The following is a 22,115-nucleotide window of genomic DNA, read 5'->3' as shown; positions in this document are numbered from 1 at the left end:
CTAGTTTTCGTGTTTGCTTTTGTCCGGGGCGCGTGTTTGCGCTGTTTACCCCGTCCGTCGGCAGTGTTCCGTTTGCAGGGGACGTCGCGGGGCGGACGTTGTGGTGTAGTTATTGTTTGGGTGGTCCTCCGCCGCAGTGACCGAAGGACGGACGTCACGGATAATTATTATCATTTTTATCAACCGAAATTTAATAACAGATTTACTCTTTTCGGCGGAGTACCTATCTCCATTCTCCATAACACGACTGTTGAATTACCTATAAATAATATTAACATAATATTAATAACATTTTTGATTGGATCGGGAAGTATATTCCGACTTTTCTAACCACACTCCGCCCACCAATCTCTAAGTCGTTTAAACGACAGGTACACTAATTTGTATCTATATAGACATACAATAATAATGTGTATAGTATAAAATATTATATTATGCAGTTGTTGTCGGGGTCACCAAAAAAAAAAAAAAATCAATTTTTATAATAATAACTTATACTAAAATTGAATTATGTGTGACACTGTCACGGTTTCAGAAGTAACGTAACACGTGAAATTAATGAATAATAAAATAATTACTTTACCTACAAACGTATTCCTTTGTTCCGAACGTAAAAAAGTTTTTTTTTTTTAAAAACAATATTTAAGGTGGTACCTACCACGGACAATAATGTAATCAATAACACAACCCTAAATTAATGTTTTTTTTTTTTGTCTTCGTGTATACGATTCATTAGGTCGTATACACCTAGTTCTACCCTTTACGCGCGAAGGCGTAACGTACCGCAGTGGTATATACACGTTCGTACTTACATTTCAATATCACGATAATTATTTATCGGCTTCACATTAATTAGATGTACATTGTTCGGTGTGCCTCTGATTTTAATAGTATAATATATTATTAAATAGTAATTTTCTTTTGCATAGGTTTTGATTTATTATCGGTATAAAATCATTAAACCGTATGCGATGGTACCGGCATTCGTATTTCGACAGTGATTCCCAATATTATAATAATAATATTATGTAACGTCGAACGACAATCATGGCAGTCGGTAATACCGTATTATACGGTATATACACTTGTTATAATGTAAGCTGGTATAATCGTACCGATTGTGGGTTTCGAAAAGTAATTACTAATTGTGTACTAATTGATATTTAATATTCAATTAGATTGTACTTATCGTATTCGTGTGTAAGACTCGGACTAACTTAGACGCGTACGGGATGACATTTCCGGTGAAGGAGCCCCGTGGTGGCAGCGAGGGGTGGGGGAGCTGCTGTGCGATAACAACAGTAAGAGGAAAAAATCCGATAGGTTTGTAAAATACGCGTTTTCTGGCGAGCAACGTCACACACGATGAGAACCACTGCTCAGACACGTTGTCGACTGCCGCTGCAGCAGTTGCCCTCCGAGTAATTATTATTATAACGTTCCGTTATTCTGCGCTCCCTTCGGTAAAAATCGTGTGTTCGTCTACGGTTTGCGGCCGTGTATACAACACTGCAACGATATAATAATAATATATTACATTAGTGTTACGAGAATGATGTTCTAAACGTTTTTTCGTTTTATTTTTGTTTCCAGAGGACCGACAACCTGGACTTGTCTCTATCGGTGGCCCACAACATGCACAACAACAACAACAATAACAACAACAACCACTACACAAGCATGGCGGAACACGTGAGTCTCCTTTTGGTTGCAATATTAACTATTACGTATACCTAAATGTTATTTTACGTTCGTGGCTCGGGTAGTGATTGAAATGGGATCGTATAATAATAATTATTATCACTATACAACATGATACTCGATATTTTATCGTAGTTGGCGTTATTTTATTTTACAATACCTAAGTGTTTCGAAATGCATCACTTTCGGAGTATATAAAACCACAGCAAAGCCATATTTTGTGTCGAACAAACAATATTACGTTAAAATTCTCACGGAAATAATGTCGCATTGTTCGAGCGATTTGGCGTTCGAGTATATTAATTTTTTTAACGATAAAATCGTACCATCTATTCGACGGCGATATTTTGTTGATATCGCCGTACACTATTGCGTGACGTGTTCACTCGAATCTATATTGTCGCCTAAAATATAGGTGCATTTCCCTGGCACCCCCACCTCAGAATTTTGGATTCAAACCAAGGGCTTTCGTTTGTGCTACGTTTGTGCCGGATTGTGCTCGAATTTCATCGTTTGTGCTGCAACCCTTCTAAAGTTATAAGGGATAATGATTGGGGGTGCCAGCGAAACGACTGCACCCCCACCTCAGAATTTCGGATTCAAACCAAGGGCTTTCGTTTGTGCTACGTTTGTGCTGGATTGTGCTCGAATTTAATCATTTGTGCTGCAACCCTTCTAAAGTTATAAGGGATAATGATTGGGGGTGCCAGCGAAACGACTGCACCCCCACCTCAGAGTTTTCAAATATAAATTATGCCATTCGTTTGTGCTACATTTGTGCTGGTTTGTGCTCGAATTTTATCGTTTGTGCTGCAAACCCTAATGAGCTAGAATGGATCTTTAGTGGGGGTGCCAGCGAAACGGCTGCACCCCCACCTCCAAATTTTTGAATTTAAATTATGCCATTCGTTTGTGCTACGTTTGTGCTGGATTGTTCTCGAGTTTCATCGTTTGTGCTACAACCCCTAATGAACTACAGGGGATCATTAGTAGGAGGGGGTGGTATGGAGCCATAATGCAACCACAATTCAAAATATTGGTTCTCCAAATATGAGCCAATCTTTAGTAGTTTGCTACTGATATCCTGTACCATACAGTACTCTACTACTTCCGGAGTTATCCTTATAAATTTAATTAGGGGGTTGTAAAGACGAGCCGACACCCCCCATATTGAATTGTTTGGTCCAAATCAGTCCCATTGGTTTTGACTAAGTTAGTGCTTATTTATTTTGTACTCTTTGTCTCCTTCGTTATTATTTCTTTGCTCATTAAAAAAATTATAAGTCTTTCTTACGAGGAGATGCTCTGGAATGCCTAAAACGAGGACAGCCCCTAGAGTTTTATCGGAAATCACTTGTGGTCGGAAGGTAAAAATGATCTATAGCCCATGGGTGTGCATTAATTATTTCTCGTAGTTTTTGAGTTCAAATAACTTAATTGTAGGAGTTTAATTTTAAAATACACGTAATTGTAATAAATTGTGAATATACTTGAGACAGGGGAAGCGTTTGTAGTTTCATTTTTCAACCCATATAGTAAGTTGTCTCACATCATAAACATTTTGTTTTGGCTCACGACAATTTAATATTATTTTTAATATAATAATAGCAATATCATTTTAGATTCTGAGTGAAACGATGAATGTATTTATTTTACAATGATGTGTGTTTTTTTTTTATTTTTTTTTAATTTTTTAATTTATTTTTTAATTTTTGTGTCTGTGTACACGATAAGTAGTCGAAATAATGCTTCGATTTTCGACTTCCGTATTATGTTTGATGAGAAAGTGAATATCGTTGGTGCATTGGGGAGGTCAAAATCAGAAGTTAAATTTCCAGGTAGTTTTCAAAAGCGACGTGAAAAACAAAAGAAAAATTAAGGAAAAACGGGAATTTTTACGCAAAATCGATTTTTAACAAAATTGATTTTGGTTTTTGGTGTAACTCTAAAGCAAATGACCATAGATGCATGAAATTTTCACTGGTTGTTTATATTTGCATTTTCTATACACGATAAAATTTTGAAAATAATTTGACTTTTTTGAACGGTTTACGGACATTGTCAGTTTTCAATTTTTTTAGTTTTTTTTTCTATAAATATCAATAAAATTTTATTTGTTGAGTAAAAAAACGTGAAAATTTAATATAAGGTTCCTGATATATATCGTTCTAATATCAGTTGAAAAATATTAAAAATACATAGGCACAATTTTTTTTTATATGCATTTAAAGTTCAAATTTGGACAACATTTATCAAATTTAAAATTTAATAATTATTTTGTAGTTAATCATTTGTAAAATGTTCAACTTTTATAGGTAAGGATTGAAAATTTAAAACAAGGTTCCACGTAAGTAGTTAATTATGTTACCAAAAAATCTATAAAATACATAAACACAGTTTATTTTTATAGTCATTTTAAGTTCAAATTTGGACGAATTACAAATTAAAAAACCTAGAATATTCTTTTTAGTTATTTTGTTGTGATTGTACAATATTATTCTTGGGTACTTGAAACTTCTAAAGTAAAAATCACGGTTTGTTGTTGATGTATAACACGTTATAAGTACCTAATGGATATTGTGATATGATTAATTTGGAATTTATTATAGGTGAATTATTTTTTTAATACCATAGATAAGTATATAATATGTCTTAAACCTAGACTGACATACCGTCGTATCTACTCAGAATCGTTTTTCTTATACAATGATATTATATCATTGAATTCAAATTTTGAGTTAAGTATTTCTCGGCCAGGTTTCAACTTAAGGGGACTGTTTCTTCACCAAACGTTTCGGTTTAGGACCCTCTAAAATGTACTCCCACAGTCGGGGGTCCTCGAATCCTCCCCCATGTGTATTTTGGAAAACGTTTAGTTTTTGTACCAAGTTTCTGAAACTCGATATTTGGGTAGATTGGAAGTCGATGATCAAATTCTTATAATTTTTTTAAATAATACTTGTATTACAAGTCTTGTAAGTTATAACTCACGTATCAGGATAAAATAAAACACATAGATAGCTTCAGACCTGTATACCTATGTGGCTATGTCTTAAAAAATCTACGTTTGTTAATGAAAATTAAAAATGTTATCACTTTAGGCTTGGGCAAGGAAAAAACTTTACAGTATAATACCATAGGTAAGTATTATAAAATAAAAGTTTATATTATAACCTGCACAAATTGTACATTGATGTTTTGCAACTATTTATATAAAACGTTAGGTGTAACGTAAAGTATAAGTAAATAATATTGTTTATTGTATAATATAATTTATTGTACCTTACAATTATTGTACTATACTGTTATACTGCTTAGTGCTTACTATATAATAATAAATATTAACAGTGAAGTTTTATATAATGTGTACAATGTACATGTACATAAGTAGGTGCTTTGTGAATTATAGGTACCTATACTACCTAGTATTATAGGTACCTACATAAGTTTAATAAGGTAACTAAGGTAGCTACTTATATAATATCAATTAATTTTAATATTAAATTTATTGAAGCCAATATATTTTATTACTATTTACTACATAATTTAAAAAAATAGTTAAATATCTTTACCTAAGTGTTTTATTAAATTTTAAAGTCTATTTTGATTTTTGAGTGATTTAATCACGCGTATTACGTATTTCCTTGGTTAACTTTTTTTAAAATTGTTTCGTTTTGGTCTTTGATTCAACAGTTAGGGATACGTATTTTTTCGGTAAAAGTAAAAATGATCTATGTACGCCATTTAGTTATTTCTAATAGTTTTGCAAGATAAAAACGTACATTTGAGAATTTTAATTTTCACAATAATTATTACGATTACGTAAATTTTAAAATCAAACTCATGCAAGTAAGTTATTTGAACGTAAAAACTACGAGAAATAACTAATGACATATATGGATCATTTTTACCAATTAATTCAATATGGGGGGTGTCGGCTCGTCTTTACAACCCCCTAATTAAATTTATAAGGATAACTCCGGAAGTAGTAGAGTACTGTATGGTACAGGATATCAGTAGCAAACTACTAAAGATTGGCTCATATTTGGAGAACCAATATTTTGAATTGTGGTTGCATTATGGCTCCATACCACCCCCTCCTACTAATGATCCCCTGTAGTTCATTAGGGGTTGTAGCACAAACGATGAAACTCGAGAACAATCCAGCACAAACGTAGCACAAACGAATGGCATAATTTAAATTCAAAAATTTGGAGGTGGGGGTGCAGCCGTTTCGCTGGCACCCCCACTAAAGATCCATTCTAGCTCATTAGGGTTTGCAGCACAAACGATAAAATTCGAGCACAAACCAGCACAAATGTAGCACAAACGAATGGCATAATTTATATTTGAAAACTCTGAGGTGGGGGTGCAGTCGTTTCGCTGGCACCCCCAATCATTATCCCTTATAACTTTAGAAGGGTTGCAGCACAAATGATTAAATTCGAGCACAATCCAGCACAAACGTAGCACAAACGAAAGCCCTTGGTTTGAATCCGAAATTCTGAGGTGGGGGTGCAGTCGTTTCGCTGGCACCCCCAATCATTATCCCTTATAACTTTAGAAGGGTTGCAGCACAAACGATGAAATTCGAGCACAATCCGGCACAAACGTAGCACAAACGAAAGCCCTTGGTTTGAATCCAAAATTCTGAGGTGGGGGTGCCAGGGAAATGCATCTCTAAAATATATTGTGCAGCTGCTGTACCGCCTATACACAGCAGCGGAGACTTGTTGATGTTTTTGGCGTACGAAGAATGGAGATGAAGGAGAAGAAGAATATTATGACGATGCAGTCTGTTTTTGGGGGAAGAACGGATGGCTGCTGGACGGAGCGCGTTGTATTCTTACCTGGTGTGTTGTAATTGTATTTGAGTATTCGAGATCGTATGTGTGTGTGTGTAGACTGGACTACAAAGAAAAGTCATAAATTTTAATGGAATGCTTAATAAAATGGCCGAAGAAGGAGGGAAAAAGTGTTACCACGGTGCCCGGAGAATGTAGATCAGGGTGAGGGGTGGGCAGAGTAGAGAGAGAGAGATATTTGTTGAATTATTCAACAAATATGAGGCCATTGTATGCTGATTTTTCTGTCTTCTCATAAATTTATCAACGCATCTTTCGCGATTTGTATCGTTTTATGAAAAAAAAAAAATGTATAGTAAATTGGCGAACCAGTTTCTTGTAAACAATATTTGAAAAGAAACGAAAACAAATGGATAAGTATTATACATAATAATTTATAATAATATAGTAACTGAAATTAGCCATTATTATTATTATTATTATTATTGGTTCTTTCCCCCTCCGACGTGACGCATATAATCGTGTTTTTGAAACGCCCTTCTGATATACGGTCGGGACAGAGTGATTAATCGTTTTGCTTTTTGGAACATTACTGCCGAACGAATATGTCTTACAGGTTAAGTAATAATATTTCGAATATTGTTAGGTTTTTACGAAATCCTTATCCGTAGTTTTTTGAATACCTCTCATGCACTACACACACCATGATAATTAGGATACAAAGAGGCCAGACGGACCGACGTATAACAGCTGGCCATGGAATGTAATTCATTACACACATAGTATATCTATATATATATATAATATATCTTTACACCCCCCTTGTTCTTCTCCCTCCGTCCCCAGCACTTATAGTTTTTTTTCTCTACTACACGTTTCTTCTTTATTTAAATAAATGCACTTGTACCTAATATTCCGAGAAAACACTTTAAACCAGCCCACTAAGATAATAAAATGTGTAACAATATTCTATCGTTCGTTCACCGCTGCACAGTTCAAGATAAATATGATTTTATTTATTCAACAATTGCGCGAAGAATAAACAACTCGTTTATCTCTTTAGAACCATTAATCCTGCTGAACGTTATCTGTACGTGAACGCCAGAGTCAAGACACAAAGTAAATTGAAAAAAAAAAAAAATGAAAACAAATTCAACACGGTACCTACTATCGGTCCGATAATTAGTATTCTTGACATTAATTATGAGTTATGACAATAATGATGACTATATGGTATAGTTGTTTCACCGGTTTATTTCATTTTTACGTATATTATATTATATTGTTCGAAAGCGACCGTCTATTGAACTTTTATTTTTTCATTTTTTTTCTTCAAATATTTTTTATGCATTGCAATTATTGTCAATGTTTAATATGTATGTTAAATGCATTTTTCGGGATTTTAAATGTAATTACATTCATTTCACATATTATCCTTAAAATATGATCTTACTATTATTTAAATATAATATAGCCGATGACCTTTATTCGATAGTCGACACAAACGTTTATAAAATCGATGGACTGACGGAAATACAATGATTTTTGATGGGCCGGGCGACTTGTATAACATTCCGTCTGCAGCGTGTCGCGGACGTCGAAGCAAAGAAATGTGACAACGGATATCCGTAATACCGGAAGGAGATGCGTCAGTTCGCCAATAGGATTTGGTTAAGTCTACCGTGCAGGTTACGATTTATAGGTAGATAATTTTGTGGCGATAAAACCAAAAAAAATATATTGTGCTTATAAATAAAGTGACTGTCAAGATCCGTATCGAGCAAACCCTTCTTAAATAGATTGTTAAACAAGATTTTTTTTCTCGTTTTAAGTAGTTTATGCATTGGATATATACAGTGAACCAACACAAAAGTATTCTCAATAGATATTATATCTCTAATATTTCAATATTGAAAATGAAAACCAGTTTTTTCATTTTGTTCGCCGACATTTGACGCTCCGAGTAGTTTTTTTTTATTTTTACGAGCCTCGAAAGCAATAAAATACTCTATAGTTAATTCCACGTGTTATCACTGAACGCAGCTGTAAAACCAAAGTTAAAAACAAAGCTGCATATTACCTATTCAAAAACACACATTTTTATCTAAGCTGATGCAATCCTACTGTAAATGCAATAAACGAAGTCACCTAAATAAACATAATTTATGTTCATTAAATTACACGATAGAAATAACCAACCAATGAGTACCTACGTATAGATTTGTTTTATACTTAATCAACATAATATTATATTGAACAATAGTCAGGACAAACAATTATAACCTCTTAAATAATCACGACGTTAGTGTTTAATATTTGTATTCGTATAAATGGTTAAGGTAATAAAATATTTATTATTTTATTTATCGTCGTCAGGACGGATTGTTGATTTTACTTAACGAAACTTTTGACCTTGATTCATAGATATAAAAATGCATTTTAAGCTGTTGAAATATTAGAATATTTTGCTTACCAACAGTGTTCATCAAAAAGGTTATCAAGTATCATATTATTCCCATGGAATTTTTTTAAAAATTTTTTTTTATTTTAAGCGTTTTCACATAATGGCTTTAATTTGAAAAAAAAAACTATTATATATTCTTATAAATTATTCACGATTTCGTATTAACGTAAATTATTGTTAAATAAATCGCCTGGCAATTAATTAGAAGTTGTGAGTGGTGAAGGTTTTGTCTAATATTTGTTTGTTGAAATATAATAAGTAATAATTGTTTTTCTGTATAATAATATTCATATTATTTTAATCAGTTTATTATTATATGCACTCATGTGCAGTGGAGCTGTGGAGCGCAAAGGACGTGATCGTCACGGAAAATATGACTTAACTAAAATCGGCACACATACACTCGATCTCGATTTTGTACTTGCACACAATGCACACCACCACCGCTCTCAAAGTCGACTCGTCTTGTATGTTTGCGGTCATTACAGTAATGTCAAACGTTTGCAGGGGATAATATTACTATGTACATTTATTGGTAATTATGGAAATTAGCGAAGAATAAAATATATAAATCGACGACGACGAGCGCTCGTGATTCGTTGCAACGAAACACGTATAGGTCCTTATATAATAATAATAATAATAATAATAATAATAATAATAATAATAATAATATGGACAATATACAAGCGTGTGCGGTGACGATGAACAACACACGTGAACAGTAGGAGAAACGTCGCCGGCCATGTGGGCACGCGATCTTGTGGCTTCTCGGCCATATGGAAGATTTATTAAAAATAAAAACTGTAATAATAGTGTGTGGTTAATGAATGCGTTTCGTGGCCAACGACCTATACGGGTCTCTTCCAATCAAGGCTGATCGGTTTGATCGTCTCCACATTCGTATAGGTAATAATTTAATATAACATGGACATAATATGTATAGTATATACCATTATCACGGCGCAATAATATCAATAAACCTAATGGCTAATATATTATTATATCTACGCTAAAGACGTCATCCACGTTACCTGTGGATTTTCTATTTTTTTTTTATTCTTTTTTTGGTGGGAATCCTTTGCTGAATTTCCAAACTCGAAGCAGCCCTTCGCGGTAACAGTACACATTATAATATACGTGATATGTCGTACCCACAGTACCTAACTACCTCTGCTGTCCTATACCTAAAGCAAGTTAGAGTGTCACCAAAAAGTATTAATAATTGATATCGACAGTGTTCGAAATCAGATCTTACACAATATTACGGCGCGGCGGTACAATCGACTGTTTGTGAAAAAAATTAGAATCAAAAATTATTATCTCACGCAGCATTAATGCTTCGGTCGCGTTTAACCTTGATACTTCATTAACAACTCTTCCCGGCCAACTGGTCGGTACAACGCTGTGTTTCGTTTTCGCGGTGTTTCGTTTAACGTTCTATATACAACAAACGACGATCGTTTGTTGAAAACAGTCATATACATTTTTATGTCTCTGTGTTAATTGACAGTGTTTTTTTTTCTTTCGAAAAGAGTTTTTTTCTTTCGTTTTTTAATTAAAAATAATATGCTTTGAGACGTACGGAAAATATGGTTTGATTATTCTGTTATGTATGTCAAAATGTTATTTGTTTACTAAAACCACAGAAAAAAAAAACCTGTAACCGTGAAATTCTAAGTACAAAAATGTTTGTACTTTGTTTAAATAATATTACATACTCGTTTGTAATGATACGCGAATACAATTTAAAAGAAACATGAATAGATATGGTTGAGATATTCAAGGAGATCATATTTAGTATTTCTTTTATGTTCCAAGTTCAAACATAATTGCGTGTTTATTATTTATGTACTTTTCTTGCAAAAACAACATTACATTTTCGTCTTGCGGGAATACAATTTCTCGAGAAAATGATAGAAGTTTTGTTAAAAAAGTTTTATAAAGTTACAAATGAAAACGGTGTTCTTTCATGGATAGCAACTTTTCTTTTACAAGCATTTTCTTTGCAGATAAAATATAGAAGCCTAACACCTAATGATCGCGTTTATCGATTTTGATTTGAAATAAAGAATGTTTTCTATTTCATTGGCCTTATTTAATTTATGAAATTTTTATATGGTCTACGAAATGTTCACATTTTAAAGACTTAAAAATATACGGTCTTGTCAGGTTAATTTTAGTTAGCTTAAGTGCTTTTGAAGAATTTAATTGGTCATTAAAAATTTAACTGTACCTACGTACGTTATTGACAGAATAAGATGGTCATATCAAAATAATTTAAGCTTATTTGAATAATATTGAATTCACAAATAATAATTCCCATTATGTTTAGTGTATTTTTACTAAAATTAATGAATACATACTTTTTAAGGTTACGTTTTGAATCCTAATAAATAACAAGCCTTGTGGAGTACTATGAAAAATGATTTTAAATTAAATATCAAAAAATCAATGAAACATGATGGCCCGTCGGCTAAGAGGAAAACGAATTATGGTAGTCACTTTAAAAATAAACGAATTCAGGGTAGGCATAGCAGGGGGGAAGGGCAGATAATTTAAAACAAATACAGAAATGAGAAAAAGCAAATAGCAATTTAAAACAAAAGGCCATCATATTATATAGAATTTATATTGCCCCGGAGCGCTAATTACAAGTAGAAGGTTGAAATAAATTGTTATTGGCTCTGTGGTTACATTTTTAATTAAGAAAATGTTTCTGAGCACTCATAAAACGTTTAATAAACATATGGTTCGTTTCCAAATGAATCAGCGTGTAAGTTTTTTCGAACCACTTCGTGTCGTCTGGAGCCATATAATTCAACGCCAGTGCGAAAAGTTCAAATTTAATTAGACATGATTTCCAATAATATTTATTTGCTAGATTTGTGTTTTTGAAGACGATAATTTTTTCATTCCCGACAGGAATCTCAAAACTTTTTTTTGCTTACAATACAGTGTTCCGCAGTTCAGTGCCGAGCACATTCAGTTTTAGTATAACATTATAATGAAGCCTTTAATTCGTACATCACGCCTGCGATACTTATTATATTATACATCGTCTGGACGAGTCTTTAAAATACATTCCGAATGTATTTCTCGTACCGCATTAATAATATGATGATAATAATGTCGTAACCGGGATGCGTATTAATATCAGAACGAAGCATCCGGTCCCGCGAAGACAAGAACCGAAATAATATAATAGGTACTCTATTCCGGCCCGTAAAACTTTTCGAACCGGCCGTCCAAGCTAATTGATGTCTTATGTTTTATTACTAAATATGTATATTTTAAATTTCATTATCTCTCTATCCCTATATCTAAATATGTTGGCCTGTTATGCCGTAGCGTATCACAGGTTTGGCCCGCCGTAAAAAAAATTTACTGGGAAACCCCTCCCGGCTCCATCAGCTATATAATATTATAGTGCCGTCCGCTCGAAAACGCGATGACACGGGGCGGGATCCGATTGATTTCGGCACTCGAAATTCGGACGGCCCCCGGGCACATTGTATTATTGATATTATTCATTGCACGAAACACAAAAATGCCCCATTGTTAACATAACACTATATTGTTATGACATAGTTTTTAACGTGTTTAATCTTTTAATTTTCAGACATTTCACACGCCGAGCTTCGGGGACGAGGGTTTCGACATCCCGTCGATGGGCAATCAAGGAAACAACTCGACCACCTCGCCGAGTTGTAACAACGTGTCCACTCCGTCTAACGGTTCGGCCGATTCCATAATCACTTCGCACACGCAACCGCAGCCGCCGTCTTTGGCATATCAACACAGCCAAGTGAGTAGTGTCATTAAACAACGCGTTGGTTACTATAATATTTTACGGAATATGAAAACTGGCGTTCGGAACTATTGAATTTGAATATTTTTGTTTAATAATCCGAAAAATTGTCCAGTAGGGAAATGTATAAACAAAATCTAATTGCATAATATTTCTATATTGTTTTAATACTTTCGTTTTTTTTCACGAACGTCGTTTTTTCAAAGTATAATACATAATAATATATAAATATTACTATTTGCGACTGAACAATTGATTGGCTTATTATTATTGGCGCATTATCTTAAGTAATGATTTTTTTCGAAAGAACATTATTGTATTTCAAACACAAATAACTCGAATTATGATATCGAATTTCTAGCACACAAACAAAAGTTAGATATTTACTACAATTTATCAGCAGTACCTATTGTGATTTATTTATTTTCTGGTAATTTTATTTTGTTTGATTTCAATAATAACAACCTTGTGTCTGTGTTCACAGTTTTTACTTCATATTTTAAGTATTTGTATTGTTTGTAGATGCAACGAGTCTACTCAAGTTCTGATCAAATATAATATGCTATTTTATTATTGTTACTGTAATAAATTTCCTCGTAGATTGACCACCACATACACTGATTATGCATTACACAGTTTCTTGTGATAATAGGTATATGATAAAATATGTGTGTACGTTTAATAGATCAGAATATTATTATCAATCAGTTGGTTCTGATTTCAAAAGATGTGTGCTAAACGCCGCGACCGATCCCAACGATCGGACTCCAAAAATAAAAATATTTAATCATTTCTATCAGTATGATATAGGTACACGGATCGTTTATTATTATTCGATCGTGATTTATGAGTACTGGTTTTGTGTTTTTATTAAATTTCGTCATTCGGTGGAAATTTCCCTTTGATAAATGCGCGTATTTATTATCTTTGGTTTTCTTTTAAACGGACGGTCCGCCATGATGTATGTTAACACATTAATACTACGATTTTTTCTCTTTATGTCACTCCCAATATTTATGAGGCAAATCGTTTTATTTTTTTTAAACTTCGTTTCTTTATTTATAGTGTTATACGACCGAAGGCTAATGTTTTGACACAAGATCCATAATTTTCTATGAAAAAAATTTAAAATAACAATAACGATAAATCTTTTTGAATATTATTACCATGATGGGGTAATATTGTAAAATGTCTTTTTTATGTTCCAATAATAATTATTATCAGACGAATACAATCGATTTGAAAAATTAATGTTCGTTTTAAAATTGTTAATATAATCAATTAAAGTTTACGTTTTTAAATTAGTTTGTTTAACATCTTAGCATTTAGTTTAAAATAAAAATATTTATATAATACTGCCTTTTACTAAAAACAATTTAAATTTATATAGTATGCGGCAAAGGCATTGATGTTGGCATAGCACTTAATAATCATAATTTGTTATATTTTTATTTTAATATTTAAAAGAAATTGCTTTTCATTTTATTGTTTGCTTATTATTTATTTATTTTAATTTTATTTTAGTTACCCCTCGAGGCGTTATGCCTATAACTTGCAAAAATAATATATAATCATAATAACAATAATAATGATGCGATTGTTTTAAATACATGAAAAAAGAAAAAAAATAATCATAATGATGAAAACAATGATAAATAATATTTACAATTAGGTATAGTAGTAAAACTATAAAACAAAAACGAACCAATTTAACAAAATGTAATTTGAATTTAAAATCGTCGTCATTGTCGTGTCACGTACGTCGTACGTAATACTGTAGATTGAAGATAATGGAATTAATAATACAATATCGTATTTTTTTGTTTTAGCAGATGATGAATCATCATCATCCACAGGACACAGGCATGCAGGGAATGAATTCGCACAACTCACACCATTCGCATCAATCGGCTTACCAACAGCCACTCTACTTGACCGGCCACGAACACGGCCTGGGCCTGAACGTTAGGTATGTGGTTCTAAGCCGATTACACATCGGGCTCGATTGTTTTTTTTTTTAAATACATTTTAACCGACGTAAAAATTGGTATTCGTTCTAGTATACTTATATGCCTATTATAGTTGTATACTATACCTGTTGGTTATACTTATATTATATCATACAATTAACGTCATCATCTATGACTTAATGACAATATATGCATAATGGCAATCGAAGTCTCCAAAATATATAACTTACTATTTTGACTTTTTCACTTTGATCCGCGGATTTAGCACGGACTGCGACATCGGCAGTCTTTCGATTAACGTTCGTCTTATAAATAATATAGATCAACACGCTTTAAATGTCTTACGATACAATTAATAATCTTCATCGATTTTCGTTCTACATTTCTTCGGGCTATCATAGTGCAGGGGCGCAGTTACACTGCACTTGACCAAAGGAGTTTTGTGACCGATGACCTTTATTGGAAACGCAACACTACGCTAATCTCCGATAACGCATTTCGAGTGCGAATTATTTCACTCGGTGTTCGTTACAGGGACGGTGTAATGGGTGCACGAAATTAATGTTATGCTTGCAATTCAATTGTCGTCTTCGTTGCAACGATTCGGCACGAGGATGGAACGGTTCGGTTGAACGACGGCGGAATAACTTTTGTTGCCTTTACTAGTTTACAAATACATACATTAAACAAGAACACCGTTCGGTTAAACTGTTACACGAGTTTCTATCTACTTTTATTTAATTTGGTTAAAATTTATTACGTCGACAGTTAATATTTAGTCATTATTTTTAACTCGTATTCAAACAAGAGTTACGCGATGAATATAGTACAAACAAATTACGTAACTCTGTGCCCGAGTTCAAGAAACATTATTAATTCAAAACACTCAAACACAAATAACGCAGCGTTCGTTAATTGAATTCACCGCGACGTCATTTTAATGTAGATGAATCTATAAGATATAATTTATTGAATGCAATTAAAACTTGATGTGTATACATTTGTGTAATGTATTAATAGTACTAGTAATATACTCGTGTTCCATCATAGCCATTTTAATATCTAGTGGAATATTAATAAATCCTTGCTAATAATCAATTTACTAATTAAAAACTAATCAATGATTAACGAGCAGTCCATTAATCAATATTATATTCGGGTCGAGGAGAGACGGAAGTAAAACTTTCTCCAGTGTGTACTTTGAGTTTTCAGGTTAAACACGGACGTTGATTTTGTCCATAGATTAGAATTATGTTTGGACAGCCATTTAAAATTAGAATTTCTAAAAAATATCTTAACGATTTTTATCTAGAAATAAATGTTTTCTGTCGTGTATACGCACAGTTAATGTGGATTGTTATTTTGAAGTACACTTTAAATTATTTTTACGTTAGCCATAAACATTAATTTAGTAGAAAATATGATGAAATGACAATAAATTTATCTAATTTTTGAGCTGTTGCCCAGAAAAAAATACCAAGAACAGGTTATTTCTTGGTGATTACGTTTTACTAGACACCAACTTATGTTTAAATCCTCTCCGACGGGGCTTTTGTAATATTTATATGACGAAATACCACACTTAATAACCACAAAATGTACTAATTGTTGGTGTTTATTACAGTTCCAGTTACTCTCAACCGAGTTACACTCCATTGAACAACACGAATACCACGAACGGTGCACAGAATGGCATGATGTATCATCGGCACCACCAAGCGTCCAACCAACAACAACAGCACCACCAAGCGTCCAACCAACAGCAGCAGCAGCAACAACAGCAGCAACAGCAACAGCAGCAGCAGCAACAACAACAACAACAGCAACAACAACAGCAACAGCAACAGCAACAACAGCAACAGCAACATCATCATCAGCAGCAACAGCACCCACCCACCCACATGCCACAACCAACCCATTTACCAGCTCACCACTACACCAACATGGGACCACCGGCCACCAGTCCACTGACCCCTTCGCTGGACATGCACCGGCACTCCAATCCCACGCCAACGCCGGAAGGCATAAACACTACCAGCGACGACAGCGACGACAGCACACCGCACCAAACGATGGTAAGTCCTAATCTGAACTCACCACCTGAAAAATGTCTCTTTGGTTGTGGGAGAGGGTTAGGTTGAACGGTAAGATAGTTTTCCGAATAGATCGTCCATGATTTTTCTCAAATTTCTTAGAAACACGATCCGGTACAACCAGTACAACTTCCAATGGTTGAGAACTGTTTAAATCTCTCTTCCTCTCCCGCTGTCTTCTCGCCGTTCTCCAAACACGGTCCTGTAAAACTACTACTGTGCTCCGTTCACCTTGACCTCCACATGTCGTCGTGTTTGTCGTTGGCCAATTTTTTAAGTTACGTGTCACGATAAATCATCGGAAATGAAACCATTAATGGTTACGTGCCACGGTATTCTCGGAAGCTGGTTTAAAAAAAAACTTACTAAAGCAATTTAGCTTAAAATGTTTTTGTATTATTATAGGTGGTACCGTTCGAACACGTTAAGCTAATATTCTGTCTTTGCACGACATATGTGCCATGTGCCCCGTAACGATCTAATGATTCAAACCACCCAAACAGGCAATGCACATTTTATGGTTTTGTAATATTTCATGACGATCGTAAACGATTTTTTTTTCAGTCGTGGTGAAGGGATTCATGGCCCGGAATCTAGATAGTGTAATTTAACTTCCAATTGTTATTTTCCCGTTGTATTGTTGCTGTTATTCACAACTTCAATTTCCTGTTTATGTTTTTTGAGTGTTCAAAGTAATCCAATAATGTCATGTAAAGTGAAATAAAAATGGGTAGGTGTTTTCAAGTAAAATTCTAGGCAATTCCGTTTGAATAATGTATGCAATTTTATGCAAAGGGTAGGGTTTATATTGCCTCTAAAAAAAATAAATATATACATATATTTCCTTCACATCCATATTTCATACGGTATTTTCGGGTTAAAAATGTGTTATTATCGTACCTTACTCTCATACATATTTCATGGAACCTGGGTAATATATATATATGTTTCTTAGTTAATATTTATCAAATAATTGAATGCTATTTACATGGGCTTTAGTAAAAAGAAAGATGTTAATAATACAAAAGAAACATATTACCTATTCGAAAATGTGAGAAATATGAAACAAACAAACTCCGTTTTCTTTGAAGTTATGAGAAGGGTGAATGTTAATATTATAATATTTCGTTCGCCGATGAAACTCGTATAGGTGTATAGATAAATGTCTTAGCGGAATTCGCTTTATCGTAATTTATTCCAATTCTTTTTTCAGCTTGCAATCAAGAGAGAAAGGCTATCTCCGGAACCGTTGGATGGTTGCGGGATCATGAAAATGCAGCAAAAGAAGCCGAAACCGACCAAAAAGAAAAAGAAAAGGGATCCCAATGAACCGCAAAAGTGAGTACCTTTATTGTTGACGAATTGGTTTTGTTTAATGCGGGCTTACGAAATCGAACGAAAAATAATAAGACGAAGTCGACGACGAACAATATTCAATCGCGTGTAATAATTATCGTCCGACAATTTCCGGTGTTGTAGCAGTAGTGCAGCATGTACATGATACATTATAATACTCTCGGCAAAACACACCCTCCTATTTGGCGTGTGTTTTTATCTGTAAACGAAAAGGGAGAGTTTTACAATGTTATGACTCGGATCAATACCCGGTGCAGTCTGTTGCTGCTCGGAAGTTTTCAAACCAAATTCCCTACACCCTTTTTATGCACCCCTCAATATGTGCCTATTCATGGCATTCGTTTCAGTCGGCTCCTCCGTGAAAATGCTATTTTGCTTTCGTCGTCGTCACTGAGCCCCACGAAATTAGCTCCACCGGTTTCGAGAAAAACGCTTTTCCCACGAGTACCTACCTACTGCTACTTGGCTGGCCGTCTGCAGCAGTTTCGTATACGACTCGACGGTTTTATAGCACCTAGCTCGTATACCTTAAAAGCTTTACTTTTGTATTAAAATTTTTTTTTAAGTACAAACAAGTTTAGGAATCCCTGACATAACGCATGGTGTATGTGTACGTGCGTGCGCACGCAAGCATGTGCATATATGTGAGTGCGTGCGTGTGTGTGTGTGTGTGTGTGCAATTGTATTTATTTTTAATGCTACGAAGTTTGTAGTTTGAACAGCTGCGCCATTATATACACACATTTTTAACAGTTTAAAAATAATATGTTTGACCTATCAAGGGTAAATCTTGAAAATAATTACTTTAATTATCAGTAATATGTTCATTTTTTTTCATGTTTCCTTTGTGTATTTAATTATTTAATAAATCATTCGATGTAGTGAAAATATATTAATATATCCTCGCAATGGCTCACAACTCTTCATAATATGTTAATTACACTCTGAACAGACTGCGTTGATCGACGACGTAAATAATTTAAAGTTCTAAATCAAAAACGGTTTTACGGATTAGGTTATTTAAAGAACTTCCGTTGTTCGTTTTAAAACCTAGTCTCCGTGACTATTACACATACCTACCTACATCATTACTATTATTGTAATATGCCACTTATTTGATTTTATCACACGATGGTATTACTTATAAACATCGTGAAATCCATAACGTGTAGGTGTATTATTTAAATAGAAGAATAACCATTTTACGGGACTGCGGAAAATGTGACTTCACAACGACGCGTTACAAAACAACAATAATAATACAAATACAAATACAAATAGTGCAATAACGTCAAGTAGCGGCGTGTATTAGCCTCAGGAGCCGAGTACGCTTTGTACCTAATGTTTACGTTGGTCCTTCTATGCGGATCTTTCTTAACTATATATATGCTCGAAACACATGTCCGGGACAGTGGGGTGGGAACGGAGAGGTCTTTTGTTGAGCTCTCATTAGGAATAATTTATGTTTCGTTTTTCTCTGCACGCCATTGTTGCCGGCAAACGGTCTCCGCGAAGAGCCTCGTGTCGTGCTATTATTTCCCTCCTCTTCTTCTCGTTTGTGCACACACAAAACGCGTCTGTACACTCGTAACTACTTTACCCCCCCTTCAAAAAAAATAAAAATAATGTAAGAAAATAACAAAAAAATACACATTTTATTAAACGAAATTCCCGGGCGATTAGGATTTGTGTTCACAGCGGAATAAATTGTATTTACACAACTATTGCACTGGCGCTCGGACAGTGTATTATAATATTATAACGATAACGATAGTTGATTATATTGTAGTTACGTAGACAATATAATATTGTATTGTCGCGTTCTACCGGTGAAACGAAATCACGTGGTTTATAATGTTATTGTATTGTATACCAAAACGTTTCCTATAATGGAAAACCAATAAAATGAGTTTTCACGATGTGAGCGTATAGTGACTTTTCTACAGATACTTTTTACACTTTGTACTATAATCATATGTTAGTAATCTGATGTTTTTCTTCTTTTTTTTATACAACATTTTATGTTTCAGAGAATTCTTACATTTGTAATCAATATGAATAATATATTATTTTGTGATTTCCGAATGTTTTTTTGGTGTTTTTACCAGGTATAAAATTTGTACCCTTAAATTTAATTTAAAATCTAATTTTGAAATATATATCTGAAAAATTTAACGTCCGCATAAATATTTTAATATTGAACAAAATAGCGCTTTATACGCCCCTTGTAGGTTTTATGGGCTATAATCGTTTAAAGTTTGGTCGTGTGGAGAAGAGTGGTGGCAAAGTTATCTCCTTGCACATTTTAACTGCCTCTTTTAAATTTTAAATATAGTTATAGCTTTCAATAACAAACTGTTATTTTTTACAATATCGAATATTCATAAATCAATAGTTCCGCTGAAGAATGTTTTTTCGTCATAATTTAAAATATAAATTAGGGGTGTCATCATATGAAAATAACAAAAAAAATGTATTATATTTTTTTTAACAATATAGGTCCGGTAGTAAACGTTCCAGAAATATAAAAATATTTATATATAACATCAGATAAGTTAAAATATTAAAAACAGGAAATGTTCCGATCAATAAAATAAGCACTTCAGAATACAGTTGTTAAAAAATAAAAATGAAAGTCTCCCCTGCAGAAAGCAATCACCAAAATGCTCCATTTTTTAAATAATAATAAAAAAAATAAAAAATGGTTTTAAGTTATTTTTATTTATTTTTTCATCGCGAGCGATATTCCAATTAGAAATGTGACGTCCCTCTGCGGCATGCTTATACGTCAATAAATTCTATTCCCCGTCCGTTGTCGCATTTAATATTATCGGTCGTCAGTTTTTTTGGTTCAATAACGGTTTCGAAATACCGAATATCGGTATCGAACAGAGTCGTATATCAATTTCACCATGAGAAATCAATATTGTTTGTCGTTTTTAATTTCGAGAGTGCATTTGTACGCGCCTGCACCCGAGCACGTAAAACGTCCGCGGACGAAGATAATAATGATATTATAACAAATAGTCTCGGAAACGTTCGCCTTGCTCTGCACACGGCCGCAAGGGTAGGTACCTACGTCTCGGTATATTATGATTATGATTATTATTATTTTAATATATGGTAAAACGACTGTGTAAAACGTCAACGGTCGAAGCGATAATAATTGATCATTATAAACGGACATGGAATTGTTTTCGGAGAACAGTGGTTTTATATTCGCTTCGAGATTATAATCGAGAGAGCCCGGACACCATACCTATATAATATACTATGCACACAATGTTATACACATACGCAAGTGCACGATATAGCAATAACGAAAATGATAACGTGGACGGTACCCACCCCAGACGGTCGGCGCGCGTACGTTAATAATGTTATGCAATTCGAAAGTTAATCAAAATATTAAACAATACGGTTATAACAATGACAATACAATATATCATTATTCTGCATAATACTATTATGTGCTGTGCAATATTTGCGCACCTAAAGCTGAATGTATTTGGCACTCGCCACCGTATACGTTCAAATAGTGCAGCGTCGGAGGAGGAGAGCTCGTTCAGACGGCGGTCCAACAGGGTATAATATGATTGGTTACAGGGTATAGATACTCCGCGATTCCTCTTCGATAATAATAATAACATAATTATATCGTAACAACAAGAACGCCGCCTGTTCTATAGCGATCCCTCCACCGTTTAAGCTATGCAAAATGCAAATTGGCGTTGCGCGCTCGCCAGACCGAATATAAATCGTACTATGTGCAGTGTACGAGCAGTGCGCACAACGTCGGCGGTTTTGCGGTAAATATTAAACGTTTGTGTGCTGTATAGGTATAGCGTGCGCGCGCAGTGTTGCATGGCAAGCCGTGGCATAATTTTGTTAAATAGATGCGTTATAATCGCCTCT

At 34.0% G+C, this 22,115-nt stretch overlaps 1 protein-coding gene across 4 annotated transcripts in view; it reads left to right on the top strand.

The window, feature by feature from the left end:
• LOC132949283 (TOX high mobility group box family member 3-like) overlaps positions 1–22,115 on the top strand; it is a 112,829-nt gene that overhangs the window by 75,010 nt on the left and 15,704 nt on the right. For 3 of the 4 annotated variants that reach the window (XM_061020090.1, XM_061020092.1, XM_061020093.1), the window contains 5 exons: positions 1,594–1,692; positions 12,593–12,778; positions 14,611–14,750; positions 16,376–16,826; positions 18,058–18,182. In XM_061020090.1, the coding sequence (XP_060876073.1) occupies positions 1,594–1,692; positions 12,593–12,778; positions 14,611–14,750; positions 16,376–16,826; positions 18,058–18,182 (1,001 nt within the window). The remainder of the gene's footprint in view (positions 1–1,593; positions 1,693–12,592; positions 12,779–14,610; positions 14,751–16,375; positions 16,827–18,057; positions 18,183–22,115) is intronic. The other variant, XM_061020091.1, reaches the window with a different exon arrangement.

This window comes from Metopolophium dirhodum, chromosome 7, assembly GCF_019925205.1.
Source record: "Metopolophium dirhodum isolate CAU chromosome 7, ASM1992520v1, whole genome shotgun sequence".
NCBI lineage: Eukaryota > Metazoa > Arthropoda > Insecta > Hemiptera > Aphididae > Metopolophium > Metopolophium dirhodum.
The sequence above is the reverse complement of the archived record's forward strand: the minus strand, read 5'-3'. Positions and strand labels throughout refer to the sequence as shown.